At 42.4% G+C, this 25,116-nt stretch overlaps 1 protein-coding gene across 3 annotated transcripts; it reads right to left on the reverse strand.

The window, feature by feature from the left end:
- On the reverse strand, nucleotides 1–25,116 carry LOC133150890 (ras and Rab interactor 2-like). Of its 3 annotated transcripts, none has more exons than XM_061273492.1 (13): nucleotides 24,804–25,116; nucleotides 19,641–19,823; nucleotides 14,710–14,804; nucleotides 14,368–14,578; nucleotides 14,173–14,287; nucleotides 12,131–12,203; nucleotides 10,557–10,648; nucleotides 7,667–9,049; nucleotides 6,399–6,481; nucleotides 5,664–5,889; nucleotides 5,397–5,528; nucleotides 4,643–4,806; nucleotides 1–2,545 (listed from the first exon to the last, which is right to left on the reverse strand). In XM_061273492.1, exons 2-13 carry the CDS (start codon nucleotides 19,707–19,709, stop codon nucleotides 2,252–2,254), a joined length of 2,937 nt encoding a protein of 978 aa, XP_061129476.1. In that variant the 5' UTR covers nucleotides 19,710–19,823; nucleotides 24,804–25,116; the 3' UTR covers nucleotides 1–2,251. The 3 variants fall into 3 exon arrangements, with proteins under 3 accessions (XP_061129476.1, XP_061129477.1, XP_061129478.1); XM_061273494.1 differs by having other exon boundaries at nucleotides 2,403–2,545; nucleotides 4,616–4,806; XM_061273493.1 differs by lacking the exons at nucleotides 10,557–10,648; nucleotides 12,131–12,203.

The following is a 25,116-nucleotide window of genomic DNA, read 5'->3' on the forward strand; positions in this document are numbered from 1 at the left end:
TTTGTGAATGAAAAGTATTTATTTCCTTTCCTTTGTCTTTCATACTTTCAATTGAATCAAAACAAATAATTATTTCTGTGATATAAAGTAACTGTTACACAACAGATTTGTGCTTGCGCCACATTTCCCTGCTCGGAATGCATTGTGGTCTATATTCAACTTTTGAGTTAACGTTGATGGTCACTACTTTTCCAAGTGCATCGTGGTAATTTTGAGTGGCTTACATTTATTTTCCAGAGACATTCAGACATGGAAACAGGCAGGACAGTGGCCCTCCAGGACCAAGGTTGGACATCCCTGAACAGATGGTAGATTGCATACAGACATGACAAAGTTGCTTAATTGTAATACTTGGACCAAAACATACTCAGAAAGACAACATTTTATATACACAAAGACCCTTAAACAGTAAGTCAACCCCCAAATTTCTTTAGTAAATGTTCTGTGCAGCTCAACTGGTCGGAACAGTGTTTTGATTCATGTTTTTTTGAGGGATATGATTTAAACAGGCAAAATCTATCTGTTTATAATCGATCTCAGATGGCGGCCATTTTGTCACTTACTGTTGACTGAAACAAATCACAGTTGCTAGGTCTCACGTAACAACCAATTACGGCTGACCAGTTTTCTGTAGTGAACTGAGACCTGACAACTGTATATTCCACAAACATACTATTAATCAGAATGCCGTGTTGCACAAGTGGGAGCACATACAACATCACTTAAAAAAAAAATTGGTGGTGACTTCCTCAACCTACACATCCAATTTCTGCCACTATACTGTATCATGAGTGTGCTCAGTGGAATAAACCTCAAAATATCAGATTTCAAATATTTGTAGAATTTACATTTACTCAATACTCAATTTTCATGCTTTTAGAATCCATTTTGAGAACAATCGGCGACTCATGATCACTCTGCATCATGCCCATTGCAGAACTGATAACTGACAACACAAATCTTTGTCACCTTAAAAATAGTGAGATATAAAAGAATAATTTGAATACAAAACATGTGTTCATAACAATAATAATAGTAATACAAGTCGCAATTGACCAGCAATTGCTAAGTAACACAAGTGAAACCTTAGTAGTTACAATACTTTGTTCTATGTGATGTTGTTCATTTAAGACAGCTCATCACTTGATCTAAATGCTTGTAGTAGCATACACTAACTTAAATGTCCTTTTGAAGGCAGAATGGGTATACAGCAGTTAATGGAAACGTTTATTACAAAAAATGTTTAATAATATGCCATTGCTGCTTTTCAGGCAGTGTGCATGTCCACATATTTAAAAAATAAAACAAAAAACAACTTCCGTCCACATGCTAAAACCACAGTGATACCGCTACTTATGAACGCCTATACTTACGAACGAAATTTTTTTTGCATCTACTTATGAACCAGTTTTTGACTTGTGAACCGACGCACCAAAAAGCAATGACGAGTCGGTGAGCACATTGCAAGGAGTAAGTGGAAGCACACAATAATTTAGTAGCCTGACTTTTTCTGTGTCTTCTCGGGGGTATTTTTAGCAAGTGTAGAAAAGTAGAACCTCCCTAAGCAAAGCTTGGAGGTCAAAAAGGGACATTCATATTTTGTTAGAAAAGTTTGAAAAAGCAAAAATAAAACTGTTGTTTTGGTTTTGTGGATGTTTTACATTGAAAAATAGGGCAAAAAAGTTTCATTTTTGGTATAGTCTGGCACGCATTATTAAAAAGGTGATGATGTCCTTACAATTAAAACAAGATATAAGAAAACATGAGCGTGTGTGATCTTTGCGAAACAATATGGCCATAAAAACGTGTCAACAATTTCGACGATCAGCAGAAGGAAGCCCTCCAAGAGATCATCTAGACTGTACATTAATTCCTATGGGAAAAGTTGCTTCTACTAACAAATATTTCTATTTACAAACCGGACCGGGGAATCATTTAAGTTCATAAGTAGAGGTACCACTGTAATTTCCAAATCAATAAATCAACACTTTGCATGACCTATCATTTGCTCTTTGACTCTGCCGATGCCACAAACAATTAGTATTACCATAATACATTTTTAAGGGCGCACTATGACTCACGTAACACTTTCCCAGAGTCCAACTTCCCACATTTCTATTAAAATTCTTCATCAGTCAAGATTGTTTAAGCACTAGAACACTACATGAATATTAGTAACTGTTTCAATTCAAGTGCTGCCACTTGGGGAATGTTCCCTCACTGCTCAGCTTGAACATTAATAAAGAAGGCACTAAGTTGGTATATTAAGGTTTAGATTCGGCACCCGTCTGTAGACAAAATTAAAGGTCTTTGCTCGGGGTCGGCTGTGAAGCTCAGCTTTGATTTGTTGAGGGTGTGTGTCAGGGGCCAGTTGCTGACAGGTGTCCTCAGTGAGCAGAAAGAGGGCGTAGTTGTCAGGCTCGGAAACCTTAAATTTGTCAGCACAAAGTGAGCAGACCTCTTCTGTCGTGGTGTATGACTGGACGATTAAGGTTTTAGCTGTGCAGCCCGTATCCACATCTTGCAGGGCTAAACGTAGATAGTTCTTGAGGGGGAAGAACAAAAATATTGTATTATGACAGGAAATACAAACAAGCAGATAAAAAAGCGCATACATTCTGGCACGTACATTTTAATCGCTTGCATATAATGTAAACGGGACTAGATTCTGATCTGAAACCTCGTGCCGTAAGATTAGTGAGAAATACAAATATTCTAAATAGGCCTCACTAAATGGACATGAGTTTTGGATAACACCTTTATAAAGCAAGAAATAAAGCCTTAAGTCGAACTTTTGCTCCTGACTTTTAAATTTGGACAACTCTTGACTTTCATCTATGTGGGAACAATTTGGAGAAAGCACAAAAATTCTTAATTGAATACGAGCCTTGAAATAAGCAGTTTCACACTGCAGTTTTCAAGTCAAAATGTGCCTTTTGCACTTCAGTAAAACACAATGAACAGTGCAACTGAGGGTAAAAAATATTAAATTTTCTGATAGTTGAGCTGCAGAGACTGTCCCAAAACGTTTTGCTGGGGTGGACTGAACACACTCACATTAACATGCTCGATTAAAAGCTCGATGCTATTAATGGCAATGCCACATCCAGCTTAGCTACCAGCAAAGTTTGGCTAGCTACTTGTCTGGCTTAACAATACGGGGTCAGTAATCATGACGGTGAATAAGCTACACATCTGACAATGAGCACTATAATTTGGTAATGTGTGTAAAGAGGCCAGTTTCACGTGAGTCTACAGGTTTCACATATAATAAAGTTAACGGCGTAATAGAGGCATAAATATACCCCCACAAAAATATCATTACCGTAATTTTCGGACTATAAGTCGCACCGGAGTATAAGTCGCACCAGCCATAATGCCCAAAAAAGTGAAAAAATATATATATATGTATATAAGTTGCTCCTGAGTATAAGTCGCCCCTCCACCCAAAGTATGAAAAAAACCGCGACTTATAGTCCGAAAATTACGGTAATATTTTTAAAAAAAATCTAGAAGAAAAGATTAACTTCTACTTCGTGGATTTTACTTGTGGCTGTTTTTTGGTAACGTATCCGCTGCAATAAACGAGGGAACTATGTAATAGTAGCACTGTCAGCCGAAACGTTCCAGTATTTTTACATTCTTATAATTTAAGATGAATAACTTTTCCGCTACATTCATTGAGTCAATAATTCTATATTAATTTGTGAATTTGAAACATTGTAGAATATGCATGATTTCCAAAGTATTGTAATGAGAAATGTGAATACAGTAATCCCTCGCTATATTACAGTTCACCTTTCACGCTGCTTCACACATGCATTGTGTTATGGCTTCAGAAGAAAAAGTCACTAGAGTGGAGTCAGGCCGCAGAGGCGCACTATATAATATGTACTTTGTATTGATGATTAAAATTATTATTTTACTGTAGTTATCTGGAAGAAAGTGTTTAATTTGTTAAAACAAATGCTTGGGCCTGAAAACAAGTTTTGTCCTTTGATTTCAATCTTGACTTTGAATATGGACATCCACTTTTTCTTTGGATTGTTTTACATTATGTGTTCTATGTGCCCTCTCTGCATCCATTGCAGCCTGGTCATCCTGGAAGGGGGATCCTCCCGTCTGTGGTCTCTTGTCAAAGTTTCTCATTTTTCCCCAATAGGGGTTTTTGAGTTTTTCCTTGCCCTCCTGGGAGTTAAGATCAGGGGATGCTGAGAAAAATTGTCAATTTTTGCAGATGTGAAGCCCTTTGAGACTTGTGATTTAGGGCTATAAATATGAATAAACTCGACTTGAGTAATAATGGTAAAAATAAAATAAAGGTTTCTACGTCACAGATTTCGCCGATCACAGGTTCCTTTTGGAACATAACGCCAGCGAAAAACAAGGGATTACTGTATATCGCTATAATCTGGACCTTTTGAAAGTCTTCCTAATTGAGTGCACAATTTTGTAGACAAAGAGAATTAGTATTTCTTCCACTTTCAGTCTTGCATATAAAATGGCTAGGTGTTCCAATACGTTTGTCCATAAAGCGTTGTAGTTGTTGTTTAACCCAATCACACCATTTAAAAACAGAAGAGATTAGGATCTATTTGAAATTGCCACAACTCACAGCCTGGGTTCAGGTCAGGTGTGCTACCTGAAAGTCATCCACGGTGGGTGCTGAACGCTGAGCAGTGCGACGGCGGTGCCACTGATGTAAAGTGTTTCTGGCCTCAGAGCTCAGCACCCGTGCTGCTTGCTCCTCTTGAAAATTCTTGATGAGGGCCATAGCCCCATAGGCACTTGTCAAGTAGTAACCTCCTAGGATAGAAGAGGTAATAAATTGATGGTTTTGTTTGACATTTCCTGATTATTGTACTACAATATTATAAATAACCCACTGTAATTGAAATCAGGAAAACATAAAATGCTGCATTCCAGCCGGGTAGCATTTGTCTGTTGAATACTGAAATATGCTCTGAATTTACTGCGGTTAACGGGGGATAATCATACCACAACTGTGCTATTTTCCAGCTAATTTACTGAAGAAAGCCAGACAGGTTTGGCAGACATACTGGAAGCATTAGCCCTATTTTTCCTTTGAACCTCGTCCAACCCATTCAAGTCTCACAGATTGGAATTTCCTCCTTTCTGAGCTCTCAAATTCACCTGCTCGGTAAAGATAAGCGGATTTCTTTTCAGGTAGAAGACCTTAAACATTTTTTTTTCATTATGACTTATTAAATATATATTATATTCAAGAATGTAATCTAATCTACCCTGCATCTTTTTTTGATGTAGGAAAAAACGTGGACGTTTCTACCGTGCACGTTTTTTTTTTACATGTAGGAAAAGCCGGGAGACGTTTCCTATCAAACTGTTAATTAACCTGTATTAATATAAAGCAGTACCTTCTCCTTGAAGAAGAGCTGGATCCAGCAGCTCCATCATGTACTGAATGTCCATGTCCAGCTGAGGCAAGTCACATTGTGCAACCACATACGTCAACATGGGCAGGAAGTCATCAGCGCCGTACATCCTCCCTGGAAGGAAGCAGACGTGTGGGTGAAAAAGGGTCAAGGGAGGGGCAGTAGACTTTGAGGGATTACAGCTACATCAACGCATAGTCTTTGTTTGCAAGCTCAAAATCATTTTCAAATCAAATTCTTACTCCATACCTGAGTTGTCCTGCATGATGGTGTAGATGAGCTTGCATACACGTAACAGCAGTGACACCTTTTTCTCAGGTGAGTACATCTTCCTCATGCTGAGGAACTTGTGTCGAATCTTCTCAATGGCCATAGCGTCAGGTGGTACCGCACCGTCCACTCCCAGCTCCTCAGGCCTCTTGGATTTAGCCAAGGCTAAATTGTCTTTCATCTGCTGCCAATCTCCACTGTTCACCTATTAAAAACCAAACCTAAGTTGAACCTGGTTCTTCTTGCTCCAGAGTTACATTTAGAACCATTACAATGACTACTCAGTGAGTGTCAATGCTTTAACATTTGTCACCTGTGTCATCAGGTTGACTAAAAGTTACCGCTTGATATGTTAATAGCTAAATGTAAGTCAATGTCATCATTCAGATCCAACATCACAATACTCTGCATACAAAATAAAACATATTAATGAAAGATCTTGCATTAAAAGACATCATTTATGTTTTGAGAAAATAACATCAATAGACACTACCGCAAATCTAATTTAGATAGATAGATAGATCTTTATTTGTCATTGTAACATGTACATTTGCATTTTCACTGTACATACATGACCTTGAAATGTCCCAGCTGTGAGACAAAGAAAGGTTATCTGATTTAATTTTACAGTCTCTAAACTGGTTGACTTTCCTTTTGTCCTTGTCGCCATACATAATGTGACACTGTGAAAACAAATGTAAGATGATCTCTCACCTGAAAGTCATGTAAGGCCACGTCGATGAAAGTCTTCAGAGGCTTCAGCACACACTTGTGCATGGCCTTTTCCAACACCTGTTCTGTTGAATATGAAGCATCACATAACATTTTTAGGTTTTAAAAGCACAGTCATTTAACAGTATACTAATTGATTTGGTTGAGCAGTTAAGCAATTGATTATGACCGCTGAGCCATCGTGTTGTAGAGAAAACACGACAGAGAGCATTTTTCTAACTCTCCCCCCCAAAAAAGGAAAAAGCTACCACAAAAATGTTATTATTGTGTGCGCATGTTCTATATGTACTTTTGTTGGTGTGGCCCTAATGTTGCCTGAAGGATGTTGAAACTATTCTTTGAGTCTGTGTGGACACAGTAAGACAGAGTAGCTCTGAATATTTGATAAGCAGTGAAATAATTTAGCCCAATATTAATAACAGAGGTAACCATTGGTTAGACCTGACATCAGCAACATTTTATTGTTGCTGAGTAATGAAATTGTCTGTTCAAAAAGTGTTCAATATAAAACCAGGACAGTCATCAACAGTCTGTAGGGGCTGTCATGACATCAGAGGGTTAAATGTCAGTTTGCACAAACAGAATGAATCACTTTTCTTCCAAACAAAGCTTTGCTGTTATTGTCCACAATGAACAAGAGTGAAGTGAAAAGTCATTCACACATTCATGCATTGCTTTGTTGCTCACATGTTTACAACATATTGTCCAAAGAATATTTAATAAGAACTTAAATTAAATCCACTAGTGCCTGCCTTTTAAATGACCCTCAGATGTCAGCAATGGGCAGAGAAAAAAATTACCAACGTTTGGAGGCTAAGAATAGAAGTCATCAAGACAAATCCCGCTGCCCTTACTGTAACTCAACACTAGCTCTAAAGCATATTCAAACTAGTCATGAGTTCATTTAGTTCTTTTTTGTTTAAGCCAAAAGTAAACACCATGAGTGTCCAAACTCGGTCCTGGAGGGGCGCAAGACACATCTAAAACAGGCAGGATAGCGGGCCTCCAGGAATAGCGCTGAATAGATATTTTTTATCCCTTTCAATGTGATTCAACTGACTTAACTAAGTGGCCACTACTGCTGAGCTGCCACTGGATCATCTCACATTATAGAGAAGCGATACTGAGTGACGTACTTCTCACACGCTTGCGTCGACAAAACATGACGCACAATCATATCAATTTTAAAAAGCTTCTTTTGACATTATAATACTTTCAAAGACGTCTAATAGATGGAATAAATGCCTTACCAATCACATCTTCAGGAATGAGCGACTCTATTGGAGGGTCCAGCTCCGAACTTTGGCACAAGTAAGCTTTCATCTGCGTCATGAACTGCCTGAGTGTCTGCAGAAAATCCTCCCCTGAAGTGTGGCAACCCCGATTCTCCTGAACAAAGCTAATATAGTCCTGGACCAGGGAGCCAAAATATGAACTTTTATTCCTGGACAGCTCAGCAATCTTTTTCACTGCCCGTCTTTCTGGCGTCATCAAGGAGGTGAGCATACCGCTGACCTTGCGTAAGCGTCCCTTCAAGGCCTGGGGAAGAATAAATGATCCCCCGCTTAGACTCACACCCACCCTGCGCCTCCTCGCTTTGAAGGACTGACGGAGACGCATTTCCAAGTCAGCCTCGAGGCCCACCCCATAGTCCTCCTCTACTTCCTCTTCACCATCATCGTCATCATCTTCATCATCGTCCTCACTTGTGTCCTCTACTGTGTCTTGATGGTTAAGGTGGCATGACTGGGTGGAACCCATGCCCAGAGAGAACCCGGGAGATTGTGAATATTCCAATGACTCAGTAGAAGAAGTCGACATGCTCATGTCACTGAGTCGTTGAAGTCCTCTCTCGTTTTGGATCGATGGACTCACACTACTGTTCTCGATCGGAATATCATCCGGAACGCAAGCAGGTGGCTTGACTCGAGATATAGCTTGGGCAATGGTCTCATCATCAAGGGCAATGTGGCAGTGTTGGGGCATAAGTGGCTTATTGGGTCTTGGAGGTGGTGGATTTGAAGGCACATGGATTGGTGATCTCCCTGAACCTTTGAGTGGGGTGCTGTGTTTAGCACCCATTGTCGGTGGAGGCGGAGCTGGGCGCCTGGTGGGGGCCCGCTGCTGCTTTGGGGCCACAGGAATGGCCACTGGCATGCTTTTGGGTCTGGTAGTAAGTGCTGGAGTTCCAGGTGGAGGTGGGGCCGGTCGCCTGCGAAGCATCAAGCGAGGTGGGGGTGGTCGTGGAGGGGGGTGGGATTTGCGATCCACTTTTATCTCTTCTTGGTGCCGCTCGCTCTCTTGGGTGCCGCCGCTTGTGGATTTCATTGACACATTTATAGTGTCGTGCAAAGATAGATTGACCTCACAGTGATGGTGCTGCCGAGTTTGGAAAAACAGTGGGTTGACAAAGCAGAGAGTAGCACTGGAATGCCTTTTTTCCCTTCGAGGGGAAGAAGCCCGGTGACGTAATGTCGGTGGTGCGCTGTCACAGTGGGGCCCAGTATGATGACGCTCCGACCCTTCTTCCTCAGTGGTCCTGCTTGTCCGTTGGGGGCTGAGAGTTCGGCTAGAGGGTCGACTAGGAAGGTGGGAGGCCGGACGCTGGCTGCACAGGGCAGAGTCCCAAAAGCCTGTAAGAGAGACAGTTTAACGCTCAGGCAAATTCTGACCGGCATACAGAGCGAAACATTCATTCTGCACACTGATCTTCACAACCTCATTCTCTTGTGTCTTGCACCACCAGTTTAAAGGTTGTCTTTCAAGTTTTGAAGTTGCAGTGTTAAATGGGTATTCCCTTCTTCTAGCCGCTGGCCGTAACTCACCGACTCAGTCCTGTGTCTCTTTCCTCGAACTCGTTGGTGTGTCAAAGCCACAAAGAGGGAGTCGCCAATGTTATTCACAGAGTGGGCGGGCACTCAACAAACAACATCGCGGACACATTTCCAGTTGCTCCATTCCACTGTCAGCTTTGTACTGTCTCATGTTTAAACTGAGCTAGAGTACAATGTCATGTAGTTCCTGGATTATTTATTGTTAATGCTACCATCAACCTTATATATTAATATATAGCGCTTAAAAAGTGTCAGTATGTCATTTTCTATTTCACTAATTTGTAATGGCCTTCTTTGCTCCTGCCTTTCTTTATTGGTCTCTGACGAAAGAAATTCGACAGTAACTTAGAATCAGCCCTCCAAAAGTGACATTTTGACCAAAGTGAAAAGGACGAGCACAAGTTCACGTGCACCAGTTAAAATATTAGCCCCACCGGCAGGCTAAAAAAGGAAACGCTAGCTGTTACATTACTGGACAGCTGCTGTCATATGTCTGCCCATGTCTCCAGATTGAAGCATATGTGTTCATGCAAACAACTAAATCTAAAGCTACATGAATTAAAGAAATAGAATTGGATAGTCATTTGTCATTATATGAATAACATGTACACCCCAAATTGTCACATTTTGTTTCCATGATGGAGTAGTTGACATTTCAACTTGATCTCCTTCTTGATGTTATGAAGACTGTATAAGTGTTTGGCTGTTTATGGTTTTCATTTGATTCATATCTTGTTTTAAATGTCTATGGTTTTGTATGGAGATTGTTCTTTTTAAATAAAGTTGAGTGTTAACGCAAGATTGTACTAATGTTGGGACAAAATATTGTCCTCAAGGAGACTTTATCATGTGAGGAAGATGAGACGAGATGCAATGAAAATGCTACTCACAAACAAAAACTGCCTTGTCTACAATAATTGTGCAATTACATAAAGACCCTTTTCACAATATATTCATGTAAAAATTGCTTCGTTTTAAGCGATAGAAGAGGCATTGATTTCAAGCCACTAACCACCTCCATATCGTGGAATGCAAGAAAACAACGTACAATAACGGCATTGCATGCAGTGGAGACGCTGAGCCAGTTCAGGGGGATATCAGCACAACTTCACACAATGAAATTTTCTCAAGCCCTACGTCACCATTACCTCAACATTTTCAACATCTTGACCAAAACCAAGCGTGTCATATCCTCACTATTTACAGCTGAGTAGTTTCATTCATTCATCAACTCATCTCAAATTATTGGGATCATATTTTCATTTATTTAGAGCTGCCACCTTTACAAAACAATGGATTAGACTACCTGGTCCAAGTTGAGCCACCTCTTCCAGATCTTTTTGTGTCTTGGCAGATGCAATGGCTTCTGGGAGTTTGAGAGGGATGGGCAAGATATCCCTAAAGTAATCAGATATATAAAATTAAGAAAACACATTAAAGGGACAGTTGAGTGAGCTGAACGTTGGCACTTCTATGATGTCAGCACTGACATCGATGCCACTAAAAGAATCTGTAATCAATTAAGGGCTTTTTTGGGATGAGATTCACAACAAACTGGCCCACCCACCTTTGGACCTTGCTACCTGTTTTTTATCCATTTGAACTTATCTACGTCACGAGAAAGAGGCAAGCATTGTAATGTGTATTGTTACCACGGTATAGTTTGTCATGTTCTGTTGTCACCTAATGTCCGAAACGGTGATTAATTGCCATCAAAATTCAAATGCTCAAATTCTCTTGTTTGACCTGCACAATATTCTGGATTTACTTACTCAAATGGGAGCTCCTCTGAGCAAAAGCCATTATCACGTCCAAAAAAAAATGAAAAATAGTAATATTTTTGTGAATTATTGAGATATTACCAACATACTGTATCAAAAACTAATTTATATTTATGACTACAGTTTGTTCAACATTTTCCTCAATGCTCCTTTTTTAAAGTAAAGTCCCAATGATCGTCACACACACATCTGGGTGTGGTGAAATTTGTCCTCTGCATTTAACCCATCCCGTGTGATTTTGATCCATCCCCTGGGAGAGAGGGGAGCAGTGAGCAGCGGCGGTGCCATTCCCATTATGATACTGATTATCCTGTTACATGACTTTTAAATTACCATTTTAATCAAGGTATATGCCATACAGCAGTGGTCCCCAACCACCGGGCCGCGGACCGGTACCGGTCCGTGGGTCACTTGGTACCGGGCCGCCAAGCCGCACAGAATTTTTTTTTTTTATCGACGATCAATTAATTCAGGTCAAGACACTCGTCCCGGTCACGTGACATGATTCCCCAGTCGAGCCCGCAAAGCTAATATGTGGCGACAGGCTAACTAACCAGGCAATGAAGCATTCAAAACTGCTTCAACACATGGAGACCAAGCATCCTGCAATAAAAGACAAACCTTAATCACTTCGGGTGTCATTGTCTCCGATTACGTCTAGATGGGACCGGCTCGTTTCTGAGAAACAAACTCAGTGCTCCCACTAATTCAACGTAATGGTGAGTTTTATTTTTGTCATTTGTACTTGTTTTTATGTCAGTCGTATCATTTTATTTCATCGTATTTATATAAATGTATTATTTATTTATTTATATAAATGTATGATTTATTTGTATAAATGCCGGTGCGCGAAAATATTTCTGACATGTAACCGGTCCGTGGCGCAAAAAAGGTTGGGGACCACTGACATACAGTATATAATATGAATGCAAAATGACATGTTGCAATTGCCTTTACGATTCCATGGTTCTTCTGTTACAATCGTTCATATGATTTAAGTGGTTGCAATCTGCATGTAATGTAATAAACAGTTCAAATGGTAATTTCATCATCCCTCAGTAGCATAGTATCAAAAAAAAGGAGAGAAATTGTTAAGTACCTGCTTATACAGTAGAAAGCCACGAGACGAAAAAGATCTGCAAAGCTGATTCCAGATTCATCGAGAGAAAACGCTACAAAGCAATCAAACATGGAAATATAAATTGTTTTCAATACAACTATAAAATTAATAGAAAGTCCCATTTCGTATACAATGATGTCAGCGTGAGTATAAATGGTTTCTCTGTTATGTAGGCTGTGATTGACAGGCAGACAGCTGAGGGTCTTGTCTGCCTTTTGCTTGAAGTGATCTTGGCTTTGTGCAACCCTCAATAGGTTGAGCCGTACAGAAAAAATAAGGATGTTAAGTGTTCAGTAAATATCTTTCTATTTCAATGTGTCCAGATTGGGAAATGTAATGGTGAGCAGATGACCCACACATGCACACCGTCACTTCCCCTTGTTGAACATGTGCAGAATATATCAAGGAAACGTGACAGCTGCTATGAGATCATCCATTGGCACGGAGATACTTCCTTTACTTCAATGACATTGCAAGCAACAATGCTTAGGAATATCTGACATAGCATATGTATAGGACCTTCTAAACAGTACATATTTTTCAGAAGAAAAACAAAGGGTTTTATGTATAGGCTCACTGATGAGATAAATTCTAAAAAACTGAAAAAAATGAATCCCAAAGGTCAAATCAGTTAAGAATTGACCCACTACCAGGGCTGACTAGATTCCTCGCTTCTTCATTCTTGCAGCTTTCAGGTCCATATTGCAAATTCTGATTCAACAAAACACTGAGACGATAAATAAAAAAGATAAGTGCTGCTTTTCCTGCCTTGGCCATTTGGAGGGAGTATAGGACAACTGTAGGCACCACTATAGTCAAGGTGAAACGTTATTGAAATTATCTCTTGTAAATGTCAGTGACATAATTTACCCTTCAAAACAAATACTCCGCAAATCTAAAGGTCATTGCGTGTTCACGTCAATAATGGGCAGCATTTGATGTCATAAACAGTGGTCCCTTGAGGTACAAGCGACCCGACTTTTTTCAAGAAAACACCAATGGCCAATTTTTTGTTTTGATTTGCAAGCGCAAACTTGAGATAAGCAGTGTGATTCATTTGAAACGGGGGTTTAAAATATAATATACTGTACATGCATTTACAAGATTATTTTTACCCCCCATAAAAACAAAAACAAAATGCTTTATGGATCTTGATTTCTATTTTCGGTCTTGCAACAAGTTGTTGGTCCCGTAGGGACAATGGCTGAGAGCCACTACAATCCATCCATCCATCCATCCATTTTCTGTACCGCTTAGTCCCCACGGGGGTTGCGGGCGTGCTGGAGCCTATCCCAGCCATCATCGGGCAGTAGGCGGGGGACACCCTGGACCGGTTGCCAGCCACTCGCAGGGCACACAGAGACAAACAACCGTACGCACTCGCACTCGCACTCGCACTCACACCTAGGGACAATTTGGAGTGCTCAATTGGCCTACCAAGCAGGTATTTGGGATGTGGGAGGAGATCGGAGTGCCCGGAGAAAACCCACGCGGCCCGGGGAGAACATGCAAACTCCACACAGGGAGGGCCGGAGGTGGAATCGAACCTGCACCCTCCTAACTGTGAGGCGGACGTGCTACCCAGTGCTCCACCGAGCCGCCTAGCCACTACAATGAATATTTAAAATTTAACACATGTAAACAGACCATATAAGAATACATACTAACATGCATTTATTTGTCCTCTGCAAAGAACAACAAATATTAATGCTGAACTGTGAAGCCAAGTATGTTCATGTCTTAGACTGCCCACAGGGGGCAAGACGCGCACACCAGAATTGCAGCACAATTAAAGGAGAAAGTGTGACAATTAAAAATATTATAGATTGCTATTTTTTGTCATTAAAAACACATTCCAAAATCTGGGATTTTTGGGAGGGGGTTGATGTTTTTTTTTATTCATTCCCTTCAGGAAAGATAATTTGTGATACAAATGTTTTTGAGTTACAGGTCAAGGAGTTATTTAAAGTCGTGCCTCAAAGGCACCACAGTATGTTACTGAAGCAAAGCATGAAACTTACTATAGTGGCTTTCTCTGACAGGAAAGTGGCTGATGGCGCTTCCTGCCCCATCCTCTTTCAGACGCACAGAGAGGACCTTCCTCTGGAGAGTGACTGACTTCCTTACCAAGAAAACCTGCATCCCAAACCAACCAAAGATTATAGATTCTTGGGTAAAAAATATAGCTGGTTAATATTCCAGATCATGGTTCTCACCCCTGGCGGCTGTTTAAGGAGGATGTGTTTGGCTTCCTCTTCACTGACTGACAGCAGCAGCCATGCAGTGTGTGTTTGAGTCAGTCTGTCAAGGACGCTCATCCTCCTCCGTAATGAGTCATATCCATAATCCCTCTCACACCTCACACTGCCGAGTTGAGGGGGTTCCAGGTAAATGCCATTAACCTCGCCACTCACCTCGCTCTCTAGCCTGACAAAGACGCGTGAGAAAAAAAAGGGAGTTTTGATTCACCTGGTACTGTAAAAAAAAAGTGACACATTGTCCAAGTCCAGTCCAAGTTGAGAGGGATAAGTATTTTAACAAAATCGTAAGATTGATACCCTTGTGTGTCCGCAGGCTCCTGGTCCACTGTGGGAGAGGTGTGAACCATCTCCTTCTTTAACTCCCCAATCTCCAGCGCAAATGCATCAATCAGCTGCAAGAAAAAAGAATGAGAGGCTCTGGTAGAAAAGTTTGAGGACGAGTGTCAATAGCAGTCAACCAATCCTAGAGAATAGCTGAAGATGAAGATCAGGTTTAGAACAAGGGAAAAGGTTGCTCAGCCTTCCTGTGTGTGTGTCTAATTTCCGACAGGCAGGAAACTACACACAAAGCATTGTACGCACTTATATTCAAAATGTGAGAACATGTCTTGTTTTGCGCTCGGTTTTGGGAACGCTCGCATGATTATCGAAACCCCCCCCCCAATATAGGCTTTGTGTTTGACACTATATCGCGTTCAGCGTTCATTCTTGTACTTGTTTTGTGGAATATTAGTGCACGTTCCACGTGGTTTGTATATTTTCCAGTTAGCTTGTCTTGGCTTGTTCAGTTTGCATCAGACTTGCGTCAGTTGTTTTTATATTTTCCAGTTTCAACATGTTTGCATACCCTTGAAAATTAAATTCTTCACTATCCAGCATATCTCTGGTGACCATTTTTGGGAGTCTACCAGCCTCTTTGGCAATGATAGGAAGTAATGCGGTGTGATTATAATATAAGCATGTCTCATGTTTTCATTGTTTTATTTAGAATGTTCTCTTACATCTATGACTTTAAAATGCTGTATGAATAAATTATTTATTGCTGTCTATTTAGCGCAAGTTTTCGGGTTGACCAACAGAGTGCTGTGTTCTCTAATAGCTTTCTCCACCATGTGGGCACTATGTCACTCAGCAAAGGCTCCCCCACCCTCCCTCACTGGACCTTGTAGACTCCTTCCTGTCCAGGCCTCACAACCCTCACCGAAGGTTTGTCACTAATGTCCAAAACTAAAATAAAACAAATAAGTCTCTGTGGAGTGCAGTGAACGTGATGCAATGCAAACACAATATGATGTGCACTTACTCAAGTAAAAAGGGAATTCTGTTATTATCTGTTAAAGGGCATAGTAAGCACTCAATGCACAAGAGGTGGTTGCTCGGTTCACAACCATTTTTACTGTGGTGCCGGAACACAACTGTTGTATGGAAATTGGAACGTATCATAGTCTTACCACTAACTTGCATAACAATCAGAAAATAGTAGGCCGTAAAAAATCATAGCATTTCGTCCTTTTCACCTTTTGTATTTTCAGAGAACTGCATCATCAAGTGGACTTCAGCATACCTCAAAGCTTCTCAATTATGTCTATAATATTAATTCCCATTTACACCCTTGCAAACCTTTCTTCAAACTATCCATCCATTTTCTGTACCGCTTAGTCCCCACGGGGGTCGCGGGCATGCTGGAGCCCATCCCAGCCATCATCGGGCAGTAGGCGGGGGACACCCTGAACCGGTTGCCAGCCAATCGCAGGGCACACAGAGACTAACAACCATACGCACTCGCACTCACACTTAGGGACAATTTGGAGTGCTCAATCGGCCTACCAAGCATGTTTCTTGGAATACATCCGTGGCATGCGACAGTGTTGCTTGCTCATAGCCATAAAATTGCTGATCAAATTAAGGAAGGCCAGATCATAAAACCGGTTTGTAAGGTATGGGTACAAAGTATGATCGTTCCATTATAAATGATCATTGTTACGTTCCGAATACGTGTTTGTGTCTATGCACCAAACGGCAGCTCAGAGTACCCACGCTTCTTGGAGTCCCTGGAGGAAGTGCTGGAGAGCGCTCCTTCTGGGGACTCCATTGTTCTACTGGGTGACTTCAATGCTCACGTGGGCAATGACAGTGAGACCTGGGAGGGCGTGATTGGGAGGAACGGCCCCCCCGATCTGAACCCGAGTGGTGTTCTATTATTGGACTTCTGTGCTCGACACAGATTTTCAATAATGAACACCATGTTCAAACATAAGGGTGTCCATGTGTCCACTTGGCACCAGGACACCCTAGGCCGCAGTTCGATGATCGACTTCGTAGTCGTGTCATCGGATTTGCGGCCGCATGTTTTGGACACTCGGGCGAAGAGAGGGGCGGAGCTGTCAACTGATCACCACCTGGTGGTGGGTTGGCTCCGATGGTGGGGGAAGATGCCGATCCGACCTGGCAGACCCAAACGCTCTGTGAGGGTCTGCTGGGAACGTCTGGCGGAATCCCCTGTCAGGAAGAGGTTCAATTCCCACCTCCGGCAGAGCTTTTCCCACGTCCCGGGGGAGGCGGGGGACATTGAGTCTGAGTGGACCTTGTTCCGCGCCTCCATTGTTGAGGCGACCGACCGGAGCTGTGGCCGTAAGGTCATTGGTGCCTGTTGTGGCGGCAATCCCCGAACCCGCTGGTGGACACCGGCGGTAAGGGATGCCGTCAAGCTGAAGAAGGAGTCCTATCGGGTCGTTTTGGCCTGCGGGACTCCGGAGGCAGCTGACAGGTACCGGATGGCCAAGCGGAACGCGGCTTCGGTGGTTGGTGAGGCAAAAACCCGGGCGTGGGAGGAGTTTGGCGATGCCATGGAGAATGACTTCCGGACGGCTTCGAGGAAATTCTGGTCCACCATCCGGCGTCTCAGGAGGGGGAAGCAGTGCAACGTCAACACTGTTTACAGTGGCGATGGCGTGCTGCTGACCTCGACTCGGGACGTCGTGCGTAGGTGGGGAGAATACTTCGAAGACCTCCTCAATTCCACCTACACGCCTTCCATTGTGGAAGCAGGACCTGGGGACTCTGAGGCGGACTCTCCAATCTCTGGGGTCAAAGTCACTGGGGTAGTTAAAAAACTCCTCGGTGGCAAGGCCCCGGGGGTGGATGAGATCCGCCCGGATTTCTTAAGGGCTCTGGATGTTGTGGGGCTGTCATGGCTGACACGTCTCTACAATATCGCGTGGACATCGGGGACAGTGCCCCTGGATTGGCAGACTGCGGTGGTGGTTCCCCTCTTTAAGAAGGGGGACCGGAGGGTGTGTTCCAATTACAGGGGAATTACATTCCTCAGCCTCCCTGGTAAGGTCTATTCAGGGGTGCTGGAGAGGGGGGTCCGTCGGGAGGTCAAACCTCGGATTCAGGAGGAACAGTGTGGCTTTCGTCCTGGCCGTGGAACAGTGGACCAGCTCTTCACCCTCAGCAGGATCCTCGAGGGTGCATGGGAGTTCGCCCAACCAGTCCACATGTGTTTTGTGGACTTGGAGAAGGCGTTCGACCGTGTCCCTTGGGAGGTTCTGTGGGGGGTGCTTCGGGAGTACGGGGTACCGAGCCAACTGATAAGGGCGGTTCGGTCCCTGTATCACCGATGCCAGAGTTTGGTCCGCATTTCCGGCAGTAAGTCGGATTCGTTCCCAGTGAGGGTTGGACTCCGCCAAGGCTGCCCTTTGTCACCGATTCTGTTCATAATTTTTATGGACAGAATTTCTAGGCGCAGCCGAGGCGTTGAGGGTGTCCAGTTTGGGGACCTCAGCATCGCGTCTCTGCTTTTTGCAGACGACGTGGGGCTGTTGGCTTCTTCAGGCCGTGATCTCCAGCTCTCACTGGAGCGGTTCGCAGCCGAGTGCGAAGCGGTCGGGATGAGGGTCAGCACCTCCAAATTCGAGTCCATGGTCCTCGATCGGAAAAGGGTGGAATGCCCTCTCCGGATCGGGGATGAGATCCTGCCCCAAGTGGAGGAGTTTAAGTATCTTGGGGTCTTGTTCACGAGTGAGGGGAGGATGGAGCGCGAGATCGACAGGCGGATCGGTGCAGCGTTGGCAGTAATGCGGATTCTGTACCGGTCCGTCGTGGTAAAGAGAGAGCTGAGCCAAAAGGCAAAGCTCTCAATTTACCGGTCGATTTACGCTCCTACGCTCACCTATGGTCATGAGCTATGGGTCGTGACCGAAAGAACGAGACCCCGGATACAAGCGGCCGAAATGAGTTTTCTCCGCAGGATGTCCGCAGAGATAGAGTGAGAAGTTCGGTCATCCGGGAGAGACTCGGAGTAGAGTCGCTACTCCTCCACGAGAGGAGCCAGATGAGGTGGCTCGGGCATCTCATCAGGATGCCTCCTGGACGCCTCCCTGGGGAGGTGTTCCGGGCATGTCTCACCGGTAGGAGACCCCGAGGACGACCCAGGACGCGCTGGAGAGACTATGTCTCTCAGCTGGCCTGGGAACACCTTGGGATCCCCCGGGATGAGTTAGATGAAGTGGCTGGGGAGAGGGAAGTCTGGGAGTCCCTCCTGAAGCTGCTGCCCCCGCGACCCGACCCCGGATAAGCGGAAGAAGATAGATGGATGGATGGACGTTCCGAATAATGGAGATTTAACTTTTAGAACGATTAGCTTTAAACTACTAATGCCTGCCAACCCATCAAGAGTGAAATTAGATCGTAAATTAACAAGTAAATATGTTTTTAGCAGCTTATTCCAGAAAATATTCTGAGTGCTGTCCTGAATTTTGTTAAAGATTAACCCCCCATAACATTTTTCTGCCCATTAGTTGGCATCTGGGTGAAATGTCTAAAACAAATTGTTCAAAGCTAAATGGTAAACAGAGGTGAGTATTGTTGGATACAAACACATTTGACTGCTGAGAGAAGTTGTCGATGCAGTGATGGTTAATAATCGCTATTACCACCTCTCTCCCATACTTTTTAATAAAGTGTCACCTTGGAATAAACGGCATGATTAATCCACAAAATCAGCAAAGATGCATGTAGCTAAGTGGGTTTTGTCATAAAGTGATCCCACACAGAAAATTGAGTTCAGCACAAAATTCATTCAGGAAACACATTTTGACAGAGTTTCATGAGACTAAGTGTAGGGTCAGTCTTCTGTGTTGATTCCGGATGTAGCATGTTCCAACGTTATAAATGATCTTGGAAAACCACCTCAATAAAATCCTTCTCACCCACTGTGTCCTTACCTTAAAGAAGCTGCCGCTTCGAATCATGGGGGCATCTTGTGGATTGTTACTTGAAATGTGAGAGTCCATTTTGTCTTCCTTTAAATGTGGACAAAGTCTGCTTTATGGCTGTGTGTTTACATCTACATCACAGAGTGGGCCAGAGCTCTTGTTTACATCTGCGTCACAGAGTGGGCCAGAGCTCTGTGGGTCAAACACACACATGAACACACACGCACAAACACACATGCACAAACACACACGCACACAAACGCATCAGTCCACATTTTTCAGCGGTGATACAAAGGAAAGAGGTTTCCACTCTATCCAGTTATGAATAGTAAGTCTGAGTGTGCCTTTTTCCTAAACTCCCTTTAATTATTCTGCTCATTCTTTCACTTTAGCGCCTCCACCCTTTCTACCACTCTGAAGTCACTTTAGTTTCAAGTTGTGTTATGTTCACTGTCATGGTGACTTATTTTCTCACCCATATTTCTTCAAAATTTCAGTCTGTTTTTATTGCCTCACATTTATACGATAATTGACTTTCCATTTTAGCAAGCACCACTTCCTGCACAGCTGCTTCTTGAGCCAGTCTTCCTACTTTAATGTGTTCAGAATACAAGCTTAGACAAGACATTTCCAACTAACACTTTTATCATATTGATCATGACTCGAAATACTTGAAATACAAATAAGGTTAACCATATGATCATTTTACCAAACGAGAAGAATCAAATTTGAATTAAATTTTCTTGGACACATTCACTAGATAACTGAAATCTTTCCAGGGAACACTCTCGATTAGAATAATGGTCACCAGTCAGCTCATATCAAAACTCTTTTTCATACCATAGGGCACAGGTGTCAAACTCAAGGCCCCGGGGGCCAGATACGGCCCGCCACATCATTTTATGTGGCCCGCGAAGACAAATTGTGCATCAAATTTGTGTGTCATTACTAGAATTGCAAATTGTCTTCACTTTTAATATCTTTTTTTTTATATATTCGACCAGTTTTTACTCGTCTGATTTGAAAATGAGTTATTTGTGAGTTTGTTTTGTAGCTTTTACTGTATATAATATGAGGTGCTCATATATTTATTTGAGTTGACAGTCATAATGGCCCTCCGAAAGAAGCTATGACTACAATGCGGCCCGCCAAAAAAATGAGTTTGACACCCCTGCCATAGGGCATTAAAGCGTCAGCAATTAATTTAGCATGGATGATTTTTAACTGTAGGAGGAAAATGTATGATGAAGACAGAATCCATTTGAATAACAGACAAACATAAAGGTCAGGCCGATATTCAAACCCAGAACCATAGAATATGAATTATTGAAATTTGGATAAAATCTGAAGTTATTTTTTATCTAAAATCTGGTTATAGTCATTGAAGCAGTAGAAATATGCAATTCACTCCAAATGTGATGTGTGCTGCTCCAAATATCCCCTTGGGAAACAACTACAAAGAAGTCGTACAGTCCACCTCATAGGTGTCAAACTCAAGGCATGGGGGCCAGATGCGGCCCGCCACATCATTTTATGTGGCCCGCGAAGACAAATTTTGCATCAACTTTGTGTGATTACTACAATGACAAATCGTCTTCACTTTTTACAAATGCGTGGGTTTTCTCCGGGCACTCCGGTTTCCTCCCACATCCCAAAAACATGCTTGGTAGGCCGATTGAAGACTCCAAATTGTCCCTAGGTATGAGTGCGAGTGCAAATGGTTGTTTGTCTCTGTGTGCCCTGCGATTGGCTGGCAACCGGTTCAGGGTGTCCCCCGCCTACTGCCCGATGACGGCTGGGATAGGCTCCAGCACGCCCGCGACCCCCGTGGGGACTAAGCGGTTCAGAAAATGGATGGATGGACATTGCGAGCAATTTTTATTACCATTCATCTTTTTAAACTATTTGGACAATTTTTACTAGCGTCCGATGTATGTATATAGACAACGTTGACAGTCATAATAGCCCTCCGAGGGAAACAATGACTACAATGCGGGCCGCGGCACAAATGAGTTTGACGCCCCTGGTCTACCTACATAATTACCATACACCAGCTTCGATTTATACATTTTGCGCAACATGGATTTAAGTCTCGAGAAAATGCCTAAAGCACAGGTATCAAACTCAAGGCCCGGGGGCCAGATACGGGCCGCCACATCATTTTATGTTGCCCGCAAAGACCAATTGTGCATCAAATCCGTGTGTCATTACTAGAATTGCAAATTGTCTTCACTTTTAATAATATATTTTTTTTTAAATATTTGACCAGTTTTTACTCGTCTGATTTGAAAACGAGTTATTTGCCAGTTTGTTTTGTAGCTTTTACTGTATATAATATGAGGTTCTCATACATTTATTTGGGTGGTAATAATGGCCCTCCAAAAGAAGCTATGACTACAATGCGACCCGCGGAAAAAAATAGTTATACACCCCTGGCCTAAATGATGCCGTAAAATAGTCAAAATAATAAAAACGGTACATTTATTTCTTCATCCGTGCATGTTTTACCCTCCTTGACCTTTTTTATACCTTCCCCCACCTCCATCTGTTTTGCCAAACCTTCACCTCTTCCTCGTTATCCAGGCTGAAATCATTAGGTCAGTGATTCTCTTCCTGGCAGATACATCTCCTGTGAACCCGATATGCACGTGACTCACACAGGAAAAGCACACCCCAACCATTCCAGGCTGAAGGGAAGGAAGGAATGTGTCTTAGTTCACCAACAAAAAACGAGAATTTAGCGCTGTGACAATGTCAATGTTATAATAATTAACAAGACAAACAGCAAAAGTGACCATGAGACTCGACTATGCGGCAACACGTTTTTTCATACAACTTGGCGCAATCACAAAACAAGAATGATTTTGTTACCGAGCTGCAGCTTCTCAAATCTGAGGACTGACTGCTTTTTCAATTGTTTTGCTCATTCTCATCTTTGGAAACCTTTGGTTTTGTAGCTATAAAACCAACAACTAGGAAGTGGGGAACATTCAATCCCACAAAGGAATGTCCTGTGGAGCCTTTTTTGTCTTACTGTCCTACTGTGTCACTTTCTGTGTTACAATAAAAACAAGCAGATATTTGAGGTGTTGCACTAGATATGAGAAACCACACATTTAGGTGATGCCCTAATAGTATGCATTTTCTGAGTGTGTTTGTGTGGGTGTGGTGTGTGTGCGTGCGTGCGTGTGTGTGCGTGCGTGTGTGCGTGCATGCATGTGTGTGTGTTGTAACAGCTGGCTCATCTGTCATTATGTTGACCTTTTAAGACAGCAAATTAGCTTAACCTGAATAAACAGCATCCGACTGGTTGAGTAGTGTGGTCCACTTGAAGGAAATGGCTTCATGACATATTTAATCCACAATCTATTCAACACAATCTACCAAATTCTTAATGGGATTTTGAATTCAACAGACTGTTCTTCAATTTGGCATGGGACTTGTTACATTTGCATAATGATGTGATCAATTGGTGAACACAGCTACATGGATTGAAACACAGACATATTGGTAGGTCACATCAAGGGTGGAAAAGGTTTTGATTTAGTTTGGTTTCATTCTCTTGTAACACAAAAAGATGGAGTTTGAACAAGGGTGTGTAGACTTCTTATAGCCACAGTAGAGTGTAGTAGTTTAAAAGCAAAGTCTCGTTAATTCTTGCTTGAATGCATAAAGCGAAATGAGACGCCGCACTCCCCTTTTACACAAACTTTATTGTGCTTTGCTATAAAACACAGCCAGCAGGACCTAATGTTTGTTAATTTTAAGTCCACGCTAATAATTTTCATTCAGAGTAGTAGCATAAAGACAAACTTTATTTCAAAACAAACAAGAATATATGTTGTTTGTAGTATTTTTTGTGTTAGTACACTAACATGAGAGAAACAAAAAAACAGCCTTTAAAGTAACATGTACATAAAGTTTGGCAAAGCACATCTGCACACTCTGTAAAGTAATCCTCACACCAGCGTCACTGTCGGAGACCACAGAGCAGAATCTGGGTCAGTGGTTCTGCCTGACTTCAGCTGAGCCGACTGGCCCATGTTGTTTTAGTTAGACTGGAATTTTCTCTTTTTCTTTTGGGGGGAATGCAGAGGGATTTAGCAGTTTTCTTTTTTTTTCAACAAGTAGGACAATAATGTCAACACTACTGGGATAAAATGTTTCTGGTTCCTTCAAAATGAATTTGCAGCCATTTATGTCTTTAAGGACTTGCTTACTGGATCGATTATCCAAATCATCACAGACCCCCCCCCCCCCCCCCATGCTTCCACGTGAACGGTGCGATCTTCACGATTAAACAGGCAAAATCTATCTGTTTCTATCCATCTCAGGGCACCACTCACGAGATTTCTGAAGCAAAGCTGTGATTGCTTGTGACCTGAGATCTGGCAACTATGTTGACATTTTCATCTAACATCAAGTGGCCGCCCCCTGAGATGGATTAAAAACCTATTCCACAATATTAATCAGAATGCCGTGTTTAGGCAAGTGGGGGCACATACAACCTATTAGTGTCAAGAAAATTGTGGGGTTCAGTTCTTCATTCATGCGAAATGGGAGCTAGAGCTGTATATGCCTTATTGACATTTTGTAGTAAGTCGGTAGTTTAATACAAAAAAAAAACTTGATCAATTCCTTCGATCGAGGCTTAAATGAATAAGCAACTTACTGATTTACAAAGACAGGGGACATTCGCAGGTTCAGGCACGTTCAGACAGGTCTTAAATACTTTTTTAACAAGATCATGGACTGGAGCGGAATTACGGGAGCAGTCATGGCCACATGCATTTCTTCTCAAAGACGCTAAAACCGTTATAAATTATAATTTATGCAAAATAACAAAATCGTGGCACGAAGAACGATGAACGAAGAGCGTGGAACGAAGAACGGCAAGAGCAGTCATGCATTCCTTCTCAAAAGACACTAAAACCGTTTACCATTGTGTGATGAAAATAAATGAACATTCATAACGCGGTCAATCTATGCAAAATGACATTTCGACGTTGCATCCGTATTAAATGGCAAAATTGTCAATATGCCAAAATCTAGTGCATGCAATGTCTCGGTTTGACACCACCATCGGAAAATAAACATTTGTTGAGCTTCATCCGACTGTTATGTGACCGATACCACGGGTCTTCTGATGCGTGACAAAAATGTTATGCTCACCTTTTCAAAGGCCTCTTCAAAGGGTCCTCAAACATCCATTCCCCCCCCCACATTCATCCGAATGTTTTCGTGGCTCCTCTTCTCACGGAGCAGACGCCAGACGTCTGCAAACTTCACCAGAGTTGTTTACACACGCGTTTGCTCTCACATTCCTGAATACAATCCTGCAGACGTCCTCATTTTTGTCTGTCGATAAAAGTAAACAATAAGTTGTCTCTGTGCGGCAATGATCACGGCCGTGACGTTTCACGCGTTACTCGCACACAAAGAAAATTTGATGTTTTTGTCGCGCATCACCTTTCACTTTTCATCA

This window comes from Syngnathus typhle, linkage group LG3 (assembly GCF_033458585.1).
Source record: "Syngnathus typhle isolate RoL2023-S1 ecotype Sweden linkage group LG3, RoL_Styp_1.0, whole genome shotgun sequence".
NCBI lineage: Eukaryota > Metazoa > Chordata > Actinopteri > Syngnathiformes > Syngnathidae > Syngnathus > Syngnathus typhle.